Genomic DNA, 18,214 nt, shown 5'->3' with positions numbered 1-18,214 from the left:
ACTAGAAGTATGGTTGCTTGGCCGGAGTGTGCTCTCCCTCAATGCCATTGATTTAGCTAGGTGGCAGGTTTTACTGCTAATATTGGCTCTGGGAGCGATGCTCGCGCCACAAATAGCTTGTTTTGGGCAGGAGTCTAGCTTTTCGAGGCGGAGTTTTGTCTCAGGTCGACGTTGGTCATCTACTGATCGGTTTTGTTTTTCTAATTCTGTTGTGTGTCGCTAGAGTGAGGGGCTTGGTCGTTTGTCCCTACTGCTTGACCATTATTCCCGGGAGTGCCGCTTCCCCTACTATCTTTATTGGGCTCAGGACTTCGAATCATGAGACTGTCGTGGTAACATTGACAGGCCTCTTTTTGGTAGGCGTGAATGATTCCGACCTTGGTGTTTGTTACTGGAAACTTCATAACTAGGTGGGGAGTGGACACTATTGCGTCTAACTTGTTGAGAGAAGGGCGGCCAAGCAACGCGTTGTATGATGTTCGACAGTCAATGACTAGGTATCAGATGTAGATTGTCTTGACGAGGGGAGCTATCTCGAATGAAGTTGGTAAGTCGATGTAGCCCTTAACGCCTACCTATTCCCTTGAGAACCCAATCAGGTTTCTGTCGAATGGTCTTAATTTCCTTTTGGGGATTCCCATCTTTTTTTGGGTTAGTAAGTACATCAGGTCGACCGAGCTGCCCTGATCTATAAGGACTTTCTTTACCCAAAAGTTGGCGGTGACAACCGAGATTACCATGGAATCGTCGAGATTTTGGTTGGTACCTTCGAAATCCTCTTTGGTGAAGGGGATCGTGGGGTGGTGGGGAATTCTCCTTGGTCTATTTTCGGTGTTGTTTATGGACATCACCGCCGGGAGATGTCGTTTTCTTGTCGAGCTTGATTCTCCTCTGCCTGCGAAGCCTCCAAGATGGTATCAATAACCTCGACTATCGGGTTTCCTAAAAGTGGCCTAGCGTTTCGCCTATCGACTGCTTGGTGCAGCGTTTGAGGGATGTGGCTCCTTTACCTTCCCGAATTGTCTTAGGGGGACTGTCTCCGGTCTGGTCGGTAAACGTATTGACGGAGGTAGCCCTCCCTAACCAGCCACTCTATTTGGTCCTTTTGGGTGGCGCACTCTTCGGTCGTGTGTCCAAGCATGCGGTGGTAATCACACCACCTACTAGTGTCGGTGTTGCCGTGAAGGGAGTCGTTGTTCATTGATATTCGAGAGAAGGATGATCTTGGCGTTGTAAACTTCTTGAAAAATTCGATCCCACCTTATTGTGAGGGAAGTGTACGCATTGTAGTGTGATTGGGGTGGCTCAAAGGCCTGAGGCGATCCTCTTCGCCCTTTGCTATGATCCCGGCTTTCTTGGTTTCGATGGGGGTCCCTCTTGTGGTCGTGTTGATGCCGGGGATGAGGTCCCTGCTGAAGGGTCGATGGCGGTTGTGCTTACAGCTTGGGCGCAGGCTCCGATGACGGATCCATTCAAGGGGCGGGTGGCACCTACAAGCACTTTGACGGTCGAGTGAGTAAGAGAGATAGTGTATCAGTAGGTCAGGAATCAGAACATACCTTGACTTTGAAAAGAGCTGGTTGATATAAAATGAGTAGATGTTCTCCTACATGCATGCATCATGCATTTACAGGTGATGAGACTGGCTATCCAGAGCCAATGGAGGTTCCCAGGTGGCGGCATGGTGGCGACGAGACCTTCATTAATATGGATGAGATCTATCATTAATGAGGATAGGGTCTAAGACTGCCGCACGGATATTCAGTGGGATTGTAATGATGCTGTGGTAGGTTGGCATTGGGCTAAGGTTGGATCCAGAAGAAAGACCAAATTAGGTCAAGATTGGATCTAAGGAGGGGTCGAGATTGGGCCTAAGAAGAAGACCGAGATTGGACCCGGACGATCAAATCTTTATGACTATTATAATTATATTTACATAATTAAATTGTGATTACGAGATAACTATGAGAGTGAGAGACCTAACATGCAAATTGTATACATATTAGGGCTCGACTTTATTTAGATTTGGAGCATACCATTGTAAGCTAAATTAGCTAATCCATCCATGTTCTATTTTTCTATTTAGTACGGCATTCATCATATTGTACAGGGTGTTAGATACTTGTCACATACTATTTTAGGCTAATTCATCCATGTTCTTATTTTTATATTCTATCTCTTTGCATTATATCATAATTTTTTTTTTTTTTTACATTTTAGTCACGAGGCATTAGCACTCTAAAGAGTATTGTAACAGCCCTACTATGTTAATAGATCATGTTATTTTATATAAAAATTTTGTATAGTAATTTTGTGAAACTAAATAAATTCACTAGATTAAACTTCAATTATAGAGAAGATTAATATAATTCATTAAGATAATATTTGTTAACCAAGATATAAATCAAAAAAAATAAAATATGAAATTTATTTTGAACAAAAATATTTTTCATTGTATCTGTTAAATTTATCTAAAAAGAAGTTATGTGACTTTTTATTTTAAATTTTCTAAATAAATTTATCTCTCACTCCTTTAGATAAATTATTCTGGATCTTACAGATAAATTATCTTTATGCAATTTTATCTTACTTATTTTAACAAACACTACCTATATAAAATTACTTCATTGCAACCTATTACTAAGATAGTGTTTGTTAAAATAAATAAGATAAAAGAGTATCAAGATAAAAATAGAATGCTTTCTAGACCCCGATATAGAATTATCAAAGATAAAATTAAAAAATATTTTAAATTCTTTATTAAATTGTTTAATTTTTTTAGAATACACTAAAAAACACAAATGTTATTATTTTTTATTTGTGAAGATATGCTTATCTTGCGAAAGAATAAATAAATATATATTAAAAAATTAAGTTAAAAAGTCACCTAATTTTTTTAAAAAATCATTAAATAATTTTAATAAACAAGTTAAAAAGTATAAAAATCCCGAATACTTCTCATATTTTTCACTCATTAATTAACAAACACTGTTAAATAAAATGAAATGAAGTTGATAGCATTATTAATTATTAATCCTTATAGAGCTCGTTAATTCTATATTTTAACTCATAATTATGGTGGAGAGACGTAGTAAAATCATTAATTCTTCACTTAAATTTATAAATTACATGATAAATTCAACTGACAATTCACTTAAATTGGACATGGTAGTTGTCTGTATGTACGACGCCTCAATCATCATATACAGAGTCTCTCTCTCCCGTCCCGTCAAATTGTTTCCCTTCTCTCTTTCAAAACTTCCCACCAAGTTATCTGCAGCGCAGGATGTTCCCGGCTTCCTGAAACCCTAGCCTCCGGCGGCCGCCATGTCGCCGTGCGGCGACGGAAAACGCGCTAGGGGCGGCCCATGCACTTGCGCTTCTCTCGACACCGGAGGCGATATCGACGACGGCGGTCTCGAATTGAACGACAATCGTAGCTGCTCGCATTGCAGACGCTCCGATCTTCCTTCGTCCTCGTCCTGCGGATCTTTGCTCAGCTTCGATACCATTCCGGTGAAGGACTATGATAAGCTGTCGAGGATCATCAATGCCTCCGTGAAAGGTTTCACTATTGGAGCTGGTCTGAAAGGTGGCCTCGCTCTCTTCGCCGTACTCGCTCGCTTCAGACGGAGACGATTATCCACCCCTGTAAGGTAATTGAGTACGAATTCATATTGGCGAGGTCTCAGATCTGATTCCGTGATTAAAACTATATCGTTTTAATTAAAATTCTTCGGTTCAGGAAGGTCGGAATGGCTTCGAGCAGTGAGGATGTGATTTTGGCAGTCAAAGAAACTCTTCGATATGGCCTATTCCTTGGCACCTTCGCTGGTACATTTGTTTCTGTGGATGAAATTATTGCTACTTTGGGAGGACACCGCAGGCATTTTTCACATACTCTTCATCTCTTTGCTTGCATTCTTAAATTAATCTTTTTTCTCGTAATTTATCAAATTTACGCTTAATCAGTCTGGTAATCATCATCTGTGCTGTTATGCATAGATGATTTGGATCATCCATGTGTTTGGTTATTGATTGGTAATTTGATTGAAGTGCTGTCTTACTATCAGGACTGCAACATGGAGGGCTTTGTTGGCGGGTGCTGTTGCAGGACCTTCGATGCTTCTGACTGGACTAGAGACGCAACATACAAGTTTGGCCATTTACATACTCATGCGCGCTGCTGTCTTGGCATCACGCTGCGGAATCAAAGGCAAGCGATTTGGGCGCATTTGCAAACCTCTTACTTGGGCTCATGGGGATATTTTCCTGATGTGTCTTTCCTCTTCCCAAATTTTGTACGTCCACTGGGAACTGAAGTTTTCCTTTCTTTTATCCTCCCCAATATTAGAATAGTTCAGTTTTTCTCTAAAGATTTTGATCCTCTATCAATTTCTTCTTCAATTAGTTTGTGCGTGCTAGTATCTTTGCCAACTAAAGCAATTCACTTTTTAAGTTTCCCGGGATTATTCTGAAGAAAAACCACGTGTTGTTTCAAACTAGAAAAAGAAAATGATTACTTCTTGAATGATCTACATTAATCTTGTTTTTGAGTAAATTGTTACTGATTTCTTGTGGCTTATCCACTTGAAATGTGTTGATTTGTCATTGGAAACCCTTAATTTTCATGAAATCGTAAGCACCTGCGGAAAGTGACAGGAAACAAGCAATCTTGCCTTCTTTTGTTTAACTGCTATTATAAGTAAATGATTTGTATTTTGCACTGATGCTTTCATTCCAAAGGATGGATAATTCAGAACCAATGCCAAAGGATATATACTGTGAGCTTGGTTTGATAATTCTTCCAGTTTCCAATTTTTGTTATCTGTGGTGAAACTTGTAATGGCAGTTCAAAAATTTGTAAGAGTGTTGACAAGAGTAACTCTTTTTATATGTAGTGGTGGTGCTTTTATCAGTTATTTAACCTCCCATATGAAGAATGTTGTATCCCAACATTTTTTTACCTCATAATTTCCAGAAGACGTGACTTTGGAATACAGTCTAGTCTCTATATTTTCCTTAAAATTGTGCATATTCATTTCTTTTGATGTTATTTATATAGAAGGTTATTCTTTTCAGGTCTGCTTATATACTGAAGCAGGATAGTTTGCCTCCATCCTACAAATCTTTTCTCAATAAACATGGTGGAAAGGATCCTGTTATCCTGCAGGGTGTGAAAGAAATAGCATGTGGCATGCCTTTTACCAATTTGGAGGTCATAGAGAAGTACTACAAGGCCACAGGTGTGGACATGAAACTGGATCCGCAAATGAAAGTCCCATGCTCGGTATGTCTTCCTGATGTTATGACAGTTTAGTTTTATCTTCCTCAACCATTCATAGTTTCCTCATTTTCATGAGTTGGAATAAACTTCTATTGACATTTTGCTAAGGATCCAGTATTTGCTATTAGTGAAATGAACTTAGCAAAAATAAATAAATAAATAAAACAAACTTAGCCTCTCAATTTGTATGATATTTTACCAGCATATGAATTGAAACTGATATGAGTCTATTGTAGAAGAACCTTATCGTTAATCACTTATTGAATTGCATGTTTATCCACATGCTCATAAAGTTTTAGCATGTTGACTCTACAAGGATAATCTCAAAAGATTATGTGCAAATAAGGAGCAAAACACTACCTAGAGGTTCTTTGTTGATGTTGGACACCATGCATGGCGATAACATAATGGTTATTTCGTCATGATTTGCTTTATACAGAACTGAATACTTGATGACTTACATGTACATTGCTTATATAACTATAGTAGACAATTAAGAACCTAGAGATAAAATAAGAAATATGAAATTATATTTATTTCAACTTCTAGAGTTTTTGATTTTATGAACATTAATATGAGAACTTCTAATTTGTTTATGAATAGACCTATCAAAAATTTATTTTTCTCCTGTTCTCACTTCTTTCTAGTATTGGAAATTTGACAAAATTATTAGGGTTTTTATGTATAGACATAAAAATGCTTATTTATTTTTTATTATGTGCCTGGCTGCCCTGGCACGTGCATGTCGTGTATTTGTGTCTTAATCTTTCTTAAACCATGATGTTTCCGTGTTCATGTCATGTTGTATTGGTGTCCCATGTCTTTACCCATGATTTTAAGCATACAAGTGGTACTTGTTGTTCTTTGAATCATGATTAGGGGTATAAATGAGGCCCCAGTTAACCCCATTTACATGCTTATTTTGCTAAATTTTTAAATGAGCCTTGTACCTATACCTCATTTTTGTACTTGCTTTCACTTTAAATGAGGTTAATTGGGACCCATTGAGGACATATTTACATCCCTGATCATGATGTGCTAGCACATGAATTGTCCAATGTAAGTTTAAGTGCTGTTCAAATGCTTTTAGAGGATTGGAGCATTCATTTGGTCTAGTATTTAGTCTTGATGTATGACTGGAACCTTGGAGATGAAAGCTGAGAATGAAAGCCTGACTTTGAATTTGATGTGTACTGATAAACGTGTCAAAAGTGAACTTTGAGAAGAATTTCAATGTATACTTGCTTAAGTTTTCACCTTTTTGCCACAACTTTTAGAGTTTGCTTTCATGAGCATCTTTCTGCAAATATGAGTTTATGGCATCAATTATGCAAGTTGGTAAATCAACTAAATATGTTCTTAATATTTGGACTATGATGCAGGGAATCTAAGAAGTATAGCACATTTTTAAGGAGCCATGTCAGGAACACGGTTTCGGACACTAGGGATATTTTTCCAAGCATTTGTCCAAATGTTTCCTTTTAAAAAAAGAAAAAAGAAAATTGAGAATCAAATACTTTTGAAATCTTGGGGTTCCAAGTTGTGGATCAATTATTAAAAAAAATCAATGTGGATTTATATCATTTAGTGCATCCTCCTTTAGAATTTTTAATTCTAGAACACTTGAAATCAATAATTTTATCATCCATACAGGACTTTTTGCTCACATTTCTTTCCAAATATTTATGATGTGAAAATAATTTATTATTATTTTGAAATATATATTTCTTGTGAAAATAAACTGCTTATTATTTTCATTGATATATATATATAATATCTATCTATTAACTACATGTTCCTAGCATGTCATGTCCCTTAATTTTCTTTTTTGAAAAACGACAAAAAGAAAGAAAGAAAGAAAAAAGGGGGGTGGGGGAGAAAAGAAAGAGGGATATTGCTATCACAGCATTTCAGGATCATCTCTGCTCTTCTAGTAAGCTGTTCGTCTACGTAACACAATCCTCCTAATTTATCTAGGCCTGGGACTGGCAGTAGATTTCCCTCAAGTAAGCTAGTTTTAGTGCATCATAAGAGGTTTGATGTTGATTAGGTATTGACTCCTCCTTAGGTCTGATATGGCATCCAAGTGCAGTAGTTGAAGAAGTTTGACCCTGACACTTTTGATTAAATTCATGTACTCTCTTCCACAGTCAGAAGGGGGGGGGGGGGAGGAATTCATATTTGGTAATTTTGTTATTCAATTCATTTGATGGTGCAGCACCAAATTCTTATATGTTTTTCAGGCACATCATTTAGGCATGCCACTTGAATCAGTGCAAGTTTCTTGTTTAACCCATTTATCTTCTTTATATCTAGTGGAACAATTTTTAATTTGGTTGTGGCTAATGATTACCTGCATTATGCTCCATGGTATATTTCTGAACAATCTTAGATTACTACTTTGTTCATGTCATCATTATGCGACTGCAATTGTTTTTCATTATTACATAATCATCATGAACGATAATTCCTTTTCAAAATGCTTGCAGATTATTCATGGAAAACAATCATGTGGTGAACACTTCATTTCGTTTCTTCTCCAAGCCTACAAAAGAGCCTTACCAGTTTATCTTCCAGTTTATTTGATCCCTGCACTAATAGTTCATCGGAAAGGTCTCTTGAAAAGGTAAAAGTGTTATGATGCTCTTTGGACTTCAGAATTCTTGATTCGTTGGTATCATGGATGTAGCAACTATTGGACACTAATTATCATCTACAAATTGATGGTATTCAGGCCATATGGGCCTGGCTTTGTACTTAATAGCATCGTCAATTTCTTCAGTGTATGTTCTGTGCCTTTAAGCCACAGCTAGGTTTACTTGGATAATTAATATGCGAAAAAAAGGTGGGGGTTAACTGTCACGACCCCAAGGCCATAGAAGTAATTCTTTTGTTACATGTATTTTTCTTTGTTGTACCTTAGGTTGTTATGGTGTTGTACCTACAATTAGTTACTAATTGAAGGGATGTAACAGTCTATAAATAGGCTGAAGAAGTAGAGAATGTCAGCTGATGAATGAGTTTGAATTATGTTTCCCTCTCTTAATTCTTCTAATTCTCCTTCCATTCTTCTGAATTACCTCTTCTGTACTCTTCCTCCCTTTCTATTCTCTCACTCCCAAATTCTTCCATAATTCCATTCTACATCCTTGGAAAACCCTAGGAACGTTACATTTGGTATTAGAGCCGATCATTCCTTAGCTGTGACTCCGGCAAACCCATAGCGATTAGATTTGGAATTTCGATGTGTGAGTTAGGAAGTCCTCAGCTAATAAAGCAAATCAGGAAGGCTACTGTGGGAAACAAATTCTTGCGCGATTGTTGAACAACGAATTGCTAATCAGAAGTGATCCTCGCGAAGTAGATCCACTTGGTTCTCTGGAAGTTGAGCAAGAGGTGAGTTCTAGGTGATTTCTGACTTAATTCTGGTGGATTTTATTGGTTGCAGCAGAATTGACCAACATAGGAAGCGGATCCAAAGCAGGCGATCAAGAATTGGGAAGCAGATTCATAAGCGACTGCGATCTAGGTAACCCAAAGTGATTCATCTATAGTAACCGATCCTAGGTTGTTGGTTGGTGCGGCAATCGATTCTCATTTCGGAAGATAACAACAATGTTCGATAGGCAATCCTTGGAAATAGATTAACAAAGAATTTTGAGGTTTGATTAGAATTTAGAAGCATATCAAAAACAATTCTTGGAGGAAGTAAAATGGCAGAAGGCACAAGGATGAAACAGCTTGAATTGAGGATGGAGGCACTAGAAATGGGGATGTTACGGACTCAGGAGGACGTGACCCGCAGCAAAGAGGACATCTCTGCTATAAGGGAGAACATGTGAGAGGATTTCGTTGCATCTTGAGAGAATATGCAGAGGGAATTGGAAAGGCACCAGGAGATGATGGATCAATATGGTCAGAGAATAGACAACGTGTTCAACATGTTGTCGACATTACTGCCTCAATTTCATTCCTTAGCAATTTTTCTGCTGAGGTCGGTTCTCGATCCAATCCTGCTTAGTGACCGACTTCTTCCTTGACTTTTTGGGTTGGAGTTTCCGCTGAGATCCGCTTCTAATCCAATCTTGCATGGTGATAAGATTCCTCCTCAAGCTACAGTTGAGGGATTACCAATTGAAGAGCCAGCAATATAGGTAAAAGGTTCTTCTCAAACTACCCATTATACTACCATGCCAAGGTTGGAGATACTGGTTTTTGAAGGATCCAAACCAAGATGGGGGATCCACAGATATGAGAGATTTTTTCAATTTTACAATGTGGTTAAAGATCAGAGGATTAACTTGGCAACAACTTATCTGAATGATACGGCTGATTCTTGGTACCAAGGGTGGACCAAGTCTAGAGGGACTGAAACCACGTGAATTGACTTTGCTGAGGAACTGTGTAAACATTTTGAAGAGAGGAATATGGTGGATGTAATTGAGGAATTTGACAAACTGAAGTAGGAGGGATTGGTGATTGACTATCAAGAGAAGTTTGAGGAGCTAGGGACTCTAATGTGGAGCTCCCAACCATCCCTCACGAAGCAATATTTTGTATCAAGCTTTATCAACGGCCTTAAAGATGAACTAAGGTCCATAGTCAAGATGATGATGCCTACTACAGTGAGACAAGCTGCTGAGAAGGCAAAGCTACAGGAGCTTACATTGGAAGTGATTTCCAATAAGTACGCGATCACAACGGAAATTCAGCCTTTGTTCTATCAATCATTGGAAGGGAATCAAGTAAGTGTGAATTCTAAGGTTTATCCAAACCCTGATGCAGCAAAATCATCTACTATGGAGCAGAGAAGGAAGTTAGGATTATGTTATAAGTGTGGAGATAAATTTAGTCCCGGACACCGATGCCAAAGACAATTATTGAACATGGAAGGAGTAGAGGATGGAAATGAAGAAGAAGAACCAACGGGAATTGGGTGACAAAGGAGGCACAGCTATAATAAGTTTATTGGGAACAAGAAACCTCTCAAGAAGGGGGGAAATGTCATGACCTCAAGGGCATAGGAGTAATTCTTTTGTTACGTGTATTTTTCTTTTTTGTGCCGTAGATTGTTATGGTGTTGTATCTACAGTTTGTTATTAAATGAAGGGATGTAACAGCCTATAACTAGGCTAAAGAAGTAGAGAATGTCAGCTGATGAAGAATTTGAATTCTGTTTTCGTCTCTTAATTCTTCTGATTTTCCCTCCATTCTTCTAAATTTCCCCCTCTTTCTTCTGTTCTCTCACTCCCTTTATATTCTCACTCCCAAATTCTTCCATAATTCCATTCTACATCCTTGGAAAACCCTAGGAACGTTACATTAACTAAGAAATTTGTTCCTTCTTATTATGATCTTATGAACTGATATGTTACTTGTTGGGTTAACTAAATCGGCATTTGGTGGTTGTTGAGCAATTTTTTATTACATTTCTCTGTTAACATCTGATCTTTAGAAAGCCAATTTCCCTACCTCAGCCTCTTTTAGTGGGACTGCATCTTTTGGTTGTTATGAGCGCCTAAGTTTACTGGACTTTGACAACAATTTTATGCGTCTTCATTGAGATGAAACGTCTATTTTTGTTGGGTAATTTCTGTTAAATTGATTGTACTAATATCTTTAATATCTCTGAATATTACTTCTCATTTTATTAAACCTTATACAGACCTTGCACAATCTTGGGGAAAGGTCTTCTCGGTACTGCAAGATCAAGCTTGTTTCTGTCCATTTATTGTTCATCTGCCTGGTAAGCTTTAATTTTGATACATTATACTAATAATGTTGCTTGTGATCCTGATCTATGAGCTCATGGATGCGTTTGGAATTTGTTTGAGCTGCATTTTACCCAAAGAAGATAGGAAGTGGGTATATCTCTAGGGTAAAAGCGTGGATGCGTTATATCTATGAGCTCGTGGATGCGTTATATCTCTAGGGTAAAAGCGTACATGGTAAATTAGATTACAAATAGAGTACTCTTCAATTTTGATACTTAAACCTGGTTTTGTATGATCATTGGCACTGAACCCTCATGCTCAAGCAGATTGACTTGAGTTGAAACTCTGCACACACAGTTGCTTCTATTGTTAGAATTGGCATGGCACCAATTCTATTAGGAAACTTTCTACAGATACCTTCCTTGGGTATTCTCTGCTCCTGTCTAGAAAATGATTATATGGATACTGCCATCTGCTGCACTTTCTTGCATGGATACTTATCCTGGTCAAGGGTCTTCAGAGACAATTTGTAACCGTTGGCTTAGCCTCTTATGTACTTGGTAACCAACCCACACTCTTACCTGAAAAAAGTCAGGGAACCTTGCAATTGAACTCTTGCTGGAACATTTACTAGTTTAAATGGCCGCTCAAATATCAATATTTTGTAGGTGGAAAAAACATTCTTAACAAAGATTTTTATGCTCTTGTTGGGTCATTAGGATGTGGACGTGCTTCCTGTTCAGGCTATTCAAGATGTGTAACATTCCTATGGTGGCTATGGGAACGGTAACATCCGGCTAAGTTTTCCCTAGATTAGCAATATGTATGCACATATATAAGTATGTCGTGCTCTTGTGATGAGGAAACATTTCTATTTTTGGCAGTTCCCAACAGGCCTGGCCTTGGGTATCGAGAAGAAAAGCAGACGGATTGAGATATCGCTTTACTGCTTTGCTCGGGCTATCGAGAGCTTCTTCACATGCATGGCTGATGCAGGATATGTACCGCCCTCAAAGAGAGTGAAGAGAGCTGATGTACTAGTTTTCAGCATTTCAACCGCGATTATCATGCACTGCTATGCCATGGAGAGGGACGTCTTTCGATCCAAGTACCTAAACGTTCTTGATTGGGTTTTTGGGGTGCCCTTATCGCCACTTGAGACACCACGCAAGCTAAGCTAAATGTGAAGGGCATTGGATTCCCAGAGAGGTTGCAGTTGAAGTGAACCTAAAATGGCATCAAGTTTTAGTGATGAAGAATGGTTAATTTATATTTTGTCAAATAATATTGAAGTAGATAAGATCATAATATAGACTTTTTGTTTGCTTGTTTATCGATGTATTCTTTCAACTTATTTGTGAGAAATAGGACTGTGTTAGGTTATGGGTGGTCTTGAGTTTGGCTAGTTCCAGTTTTCTATTAACTCCTGTTTAACCTAATTGTGATGGAGTATAATTCTAGACTCAATTCCCCAACTATAAGATAGAATCAAATGAACTCAATTAAACTTTGGGTTTGTTTTTTTTGGGCTCATTATTGCGTTTGATTTAGTCTGTCCTAATGCCCTAAAAAAGAGATGACCGGAGAAAATAAGATGTGGTGGCAAGATTCAAGTCCATAGATCTAACTAGACATGTAATGGTAACTCGGATCTGAACCAACCAACCAATCGACTCAGTCACCTTTGTTAATGAAAGGCGGTAGTTGGGCTAACTGAGTCAGTCGACAAGATTGCGCCTTTTACAATGCAACAGTATCAATTAGAGTTTGCCCACTTGGCCGACACAACTATCGTTATGATGTCGAAGAATGCAGTCTTAATTGATCTCAAAGCAAGCATTCTATTAGGTTCAAGAATATATTGTCGCTTAATCATATGATAAGATCTTGTAATTATATTAACGAATATAATCACCTTCAAGAATAATTGCTGCCATCTAATCACATTTATAAAAGAATTTTTCAATCAACAAAAATAATCTCTAAATTTAACCTCACTAACTAAAGCTTCGAGCAAATTAATGGTTTTAAGGCACCAAGATTCATGCAGGCGCAAAATAATTCCCCAATGCCTCCTAAATATCTGAAGTCGTTTTGATCAGAGGAGAGACTAGAAAGGTTACAAAATGATGTATTGCCACAAAGATCATATGAAAATTAATACATCTTGAAGCCAACATAATTCTTAAAAAAGTTAGATGAATTCAGAAATTAATGTTGATGAAAATCTCTCTTTATTAACATTGGCCAAATGCATAAATACATAGCTAAACTTTCACCTTCTTTTATTTTGACACCCTTAACTTTACTCCGTTGCATTTACACACTTAAACTACCTATTTATTTCTTTTACATACCTAAACTAGCAATTTTCACACCATATTAACCCTCAGCCAGTTTTGCTCACGGCATTTGTTGTTCATGCCCCTGGCAGAGAGTCACCGGTCTACGTAGCCGGCCTTCGCTAGCTGTCGACCAGAACCACCACCGTCCGATCCCTGTCCAAAACAAGTTGCTTTCATTCGGTGCTTCCAAATCGAAATCACAGCAGAAAATTATGTTCTCACCCACGAAGAATATAGGGTTTTCGGCCAAGGAGGGATTGCAGGGAATGTAGCAATGGTTGACAATGAGAATCAAAAGGGGCGCTCGCTTGATTGCGTTTCTAGCGATTTTGAGCGCTTTTTCTAGGTCAGATGGTCTCGAGCCCTCAACCTTGGACCAGAAAGCGTTGCGTGCGATGTGGAACGAGATGGCAGCGATTGGCAGCTGGATGGAAGCGCAGATGTGGAGCCGAGCGGAGCCGAAAGACCGCCAGTCGGGGAACCCTAGCCCGACAAGCAAGCCAACAGAGAGTAGGTGTTAGGATCTCAAGTCTCAACCCTTGAGGCTCAGGCCGCACCCGGCTTGGACAGCAGCACGGGAGTTGGCGCAACTGGCGAGAGTTCTCAGCAACTCGATAGCAATGACAAGCATGCTGCGCCAAGCGAGGCCCCAACCTACCAAGCAGTGCACCAGCAGGCGCCATCTGGGGCCCCAGCCCAGCACCAGCATGCACAGTCAGCCCACAGTGCAGCCACAAGGGGCCAGCCTAGCCCAGCATGATGAAGCCCACCAGACCTAGCCCATCACAAGCCCAGTCCAGCAGGCCCATCAGCCCATTTCGTCCAGCCATCAGATGAAGACCAAGAGTCAAGTCAGTTCACTTGATCTGGCTCCTTTAATAGATACATAATTGCATACATTATGTACTTCCTTTAATTGCTCTTTTATTTTCAGCACTCATGTATCTCTTTATTTCCAGCATTATTGCTTGCATTCATGTAGTTGCTTAAGTTACATTCTCTGCATTCATGTACTTAGGCATCTAAGGGGTCATTGCCAGCCACTATATAAGGCTTTGATCTCCTTTCATTTGAGGCTAATGAGAAATCAAAAACGTAACCAGTGAAGTGTTCTTCACAATTCCGATTTCTACCTTCTATCCTGAGATAGTTAGGCAAAAATCACCCTTCCGGGAACCAGGGCATCCATCATTGGTGCTCTCGTTGAGAGTCTGCCCACAGTCTCTTTTCGAAGCTCGGTGCTTGGAAGACGTTTCCAGAAGTTGTCTATCCAACAGTCATCCAACAATGGCGGGAGGACAGACGCACAAGGACCGTATTGAGAATTTGGAGAACATAGCCAACACCATGGACGAAAAATTCTCACGATTGGAGCGGACGCTACAAAATCTGACCATCTTGGTGGAGCAGCAACAGGCGCCAAGGCGCAGCAGTAGCCGCTCATCTTCCCACAGGCGGCGATCTGTTGCATCAGCAAGCCACAAATCTGAATCGGGCTCTGATGGTGAATTCGAGACAGACGCACGAGGCGGCAATTGGAATCCCACAAGCACCAACCGGCCAGCCTTCAAACCGCGCCTACAGTTTCCCACATTTTCGGGTGAGGATCCTATCTCTTGGCTCAACCGTGCCAATTTATTTTTCAAGTCACAAGACATGAGCAGCAAGGAAAAGGTGGAGTATGCCGCCTATTACCTTGAGGGCGAGGCAAGCCATTGGTGGCAGTGGCTGTCACGCACCTATGACAACCAAGGCAGGGGCATCCGTTGGAAGGATTTTGAAATGGAGGTACGCACCCGTTTTGGCCCTACCGGCTTTGTGGACTATGATGAAGTCCTGTCAAAGATGCGGCAGACAGGATCCTTGAGGGACTACCAGCGGGAATTCGAAAGGGTGGCCACACAAGTCGAAGATTGGCCAGAGAAGGCCTTGACGGGGCATTCATTGGGGGCCTATTTCCAGATATTGCTGCAGAAGTCAAGCTTCACCGACCCACCACGATGCGCCAAGCAATTGATATTGCTCGGCTGAAGGATGATCAACTGCGCGCCACGCGCAAGGCAATGGCATACAAAGGGCCAGCCATGGCCGGATCCAGTTCTGGGGCGCCCAAACCCAAGCCACCACTTGCGCCACAACCCGCAACCAGCAAGCGCATACCACCAGGCGTCAAGCGCCTATCATGGGACGAGATGCAGAAGAGGCGTGAGCAAGGCCTCTGTTTCAACTGCAACGAAAAATTCACCCCGGGCCACAAGTGCAAGGTGGCCCAATCATTTCTGATCGAAGTTGAAGAGCCACCAGAGGAGGAGGAATATGAAGAGTCAGACCCACAAATGCCTTATGACATGCCTACAGCCAACAGCGGGGTGGAGGCCGAGGATCTGCCAGAGGTGTCCCTTCATGCGCTGGCAGGATCCGCTGGGCCACAAACCATGCGGGTGACAGCGATGCTCAAGGGCAAAGTTGCCAGCCTGCTGATCGACAACGGCTCAACCCACAACTTCATCAGCACCAAAGTAGCCCACAAGTTACAGATTCCGACTACCATCATTGAGCCATTTGAGGTGCGAGTCGCTAGCGGGGAGCGCCTGGCATGCACACAGCAATGCAAGGCAGTGAGTCTTAAAATCCAGCACATCTATATTTCTGTTGATTTATATGTCATACCCTTGGCCGGAGTAGACATAGTGCTGGGTGTACAGTGGTTGGCCCAACTGGGCAAAGTTATCTTTGATTACAAGCAGATGGCCATGGAGTTTACTCTAGGGGGCCGACAGGTTCGCCTATCCATGCAGCAGGGCACTCCTAGGGCAGCAGAGGTGAACGTGGTGCAGAAACTGATTAGGGCTGACAATGAGTGCTATGCCATACAGATAGCATCACAGCCACGCGCATCCGACAGTTTCCAATCCACCGATGTACCGCAGCTACCCACAGATGTTCAGGTGGTCTTGGCTAAATTCCCCACAGTGGTGCAAGAGCCCACAAACCTGCCACCAAGCCGGCCTTTCGACCATCGCATCCCACTCTTGGATGAGCAACCCATCAACGTTGCTCCCTACCGTTATGCCCACCATCAGAAAGAAGAAATTGAGAAGCAAGTCAAGGAGATGCTTCAGAAAAATCTGATACGGCCTAGTACCAGTCCTTTCTCATCACCAGTTTTGCTAGTCAAGAAGAAGGATGGGACATGGCGCTTCTGTACAGATTATCGAGCCCTCAACAAAGCCACAGTTAAGGACAGATTTCCGATTCCAGCCATTGATGACATGCTAGATGAGCTAGCAGGATCCACCATTTTCACCAAGTTAGACTTGCGGGCAGGCTATCATCAAATCAGGATGCACCCGGGAGACATACACAAGACAGCATTTCGCACGCATCATGGGCACTACGAGTACATGGTTATGCCCTTTGGCCTGTGCAACGCACCATCCACATTTCAGGCGGCCATGAATCACATTTTCCAGCACATGCTACGTAAGTTTGTGCTAGTATTCTTCGATGATATCCTGGTTTATTCGAAGACTAGGGACCAGCATTTGCAACACTTGGAGCAAGTCTTGAGCATACTGGCCCGAGAAAGTTTCTGCATCAAGCTGTCCAAGTGTGCTTTTGGGCAGACCGAGTTGGAGTACTTGGGGCACAGGATCTGCCCTGAAGGCGTCAAGGTAGAGCCACACAAGATTACAGCCATTCAGTCTTGGCCGAAGCCGAAGAATGTTTCCCAACTGCGAGGATTTTTGGGACTTACAGGCTACTACAGGAAGTTTGTGCAGCACTATGGGGCCATTGCTAGGCCATTGACGCAGCTATTGAAGAAGGATAAGTTCCAGTGGACAGACGATGCTGACCACGCCTTTGCCGCATTGAAGCAAGCCATGACATGCACTCCTCTCTTGGCCATGCCAGATTTTGCACAGCAGTTCGAGGTTCACACTGATGCCAGCAACATTGGCATTGGCGCAGTATTGGTGCAGCAAGGTGGACCAGTGGCCTTCCTCAGCAAAGCCCTTGGCCCAGCCAAAGCCGCATGGTCTGCATATGCCAAGGAGATGTTGGCGATTATTGAGGCAGTGAGGGTATGGAGACCCTATTTGATGGGGCAACGATTCAAAATCGTGACTGACCAGCAGCCTTTGAGGCATTTATTGGAGCAGCGCATAGTGACCCCAGACCAGCAGAAGTGGGTGGCAAAGCTGATGGGGTATGACTATGAAATTGTCTACCGACCAGGGGCGCAGAACAAGGTTGTTGATGCCTTGTCTTGACGAGATGACAGCCCTCAGCTACTGCCTATCACGGGGCCAAATTGGGCAATTTGGCAGCAGATCAGAGATGCCTTAGCCACCGACCAGCGCAGTCAGGACTTGATTGAAGCCAGCAAGGACACTGAGACTGCCAGCGACTATGAGTACCGCAACGGGCTACTGTTATACCGAGGCAAAGCTTATGTGCCAGATGCTGATGACCTACGCACTACCCTTGTGCGGCACTTCCATAACTCAAGGGAAGGAGGACATTCCGGAGTTTACCGCACATGGCAGCGACTCAACCGACTATTCCATTGGGAAGGCATGAAGCAACAGGTTGCTAGGCACGTGGCGGAGTGTGACACTTGCCAGCGCGCCAAGAGTGACTCGACCCAGCCTAGCGGTTTATTGCAGCCATTGCCCGTGCCGGACCAGATTTGGGAAGACTTGAGCATGGACTTTGTGGAAGGCCTGCCAAAGTCACAAGGGTACTCTTCTATACTTGTTGTAGTTGACAGACTTAGCAAGTATGCCCACTTTATACCCCTCGTGCACCCCTTCACTGCAAAGTCTATTGCAAAAGTATTCATGCAAACAGTGGTCCGCTTGCAC

General features: G+C 41.5%; 1 protein-coding gene across 2 annotated transcripts; it reads left to right on the top strand.

Moving 5' to 3' along the window:
* The first annotated feature begins 3,183 nt into the window (after nt 1-3,183).
* LOC127808268 (uncharacterized) lies at nt 3,184-12,384 on the top strand. 2 transcript variants are annotated; one of them, XM_052346732.1, is made up of 8 exons: nt 3,184-3,656; nt 3,746-3,886; nt 4,074-4,301; nt 5,083-5,290; nt 7,777-7,913; nt 10,953-11,033; nt 11,721-11,787; nt 11,886-12,384. In XM_052346732.1, exons 1-8 carry the CDS (start codon nt 3,328-3,330, stop codon nt 12,180-12,182), a joined length of 1,488 nt encoding a protein of 495 aa, XP_052202692.1. In that variant the 5' UTR covers nt 3,184-3,327; the 3' UTR covers nt 12,183-12,384. The 2 variants fall into 2 exon arrangements, with proteins under 2 accessions (XP_052202692.1, XP_052202693.1); XM_052346733.1 differs by having other exon boundaries at nt 3,519-3,656; nt 3,750-3,886.
* Nucleotides 12,385-18,214: the final 5,830 nt, after the last annotated feature.

Source organism: Diospyros lotus, chromosome 8 (assembly GCF_014633365.1).
Source record: "Diospyros lotus cultivar Yz01 chromosome 8, ASM1463336v1, whole genome shotgun sequence".
Taxonomy (NCBI): Eukaryota; Viridiplantae; Streptophyta; class Magnoliopsida; order Ericales; family Ebenaceae; genus Diospyros; species Diospyros lotus.
This window is presented reverse-complemented; position numbering and strand designations above follow the sequence as displayed.

What these genes read in the sequence shown, in the direction of transcription:
- LOC127808268 (XM_052346732.1), top strand. Translation starts at nt 3,328, where the DNA reads ATGTCGCCGTGCGGCGACGGAAAACGCGCTAGGGGCGGCCCATGCACT. An exon ending in ACTTTGGGAGGACACCGCAG is followed by an intron (nt 3,887 to 4,073) that starts GCATTTTTCACA and finishes TCTTACTATCAG; the next exon opens with GACTGCAACATGGAGGGCTT. An exon ending in ATTTATTGTTCATCTGCCTG is followed by an intron (nt 11,034 to 11,720) that starts GTAAGCTTTAAT and finishes TTGGGTCATTAG; the next exon opens with GATGTGGACGTGCTTCCTGT.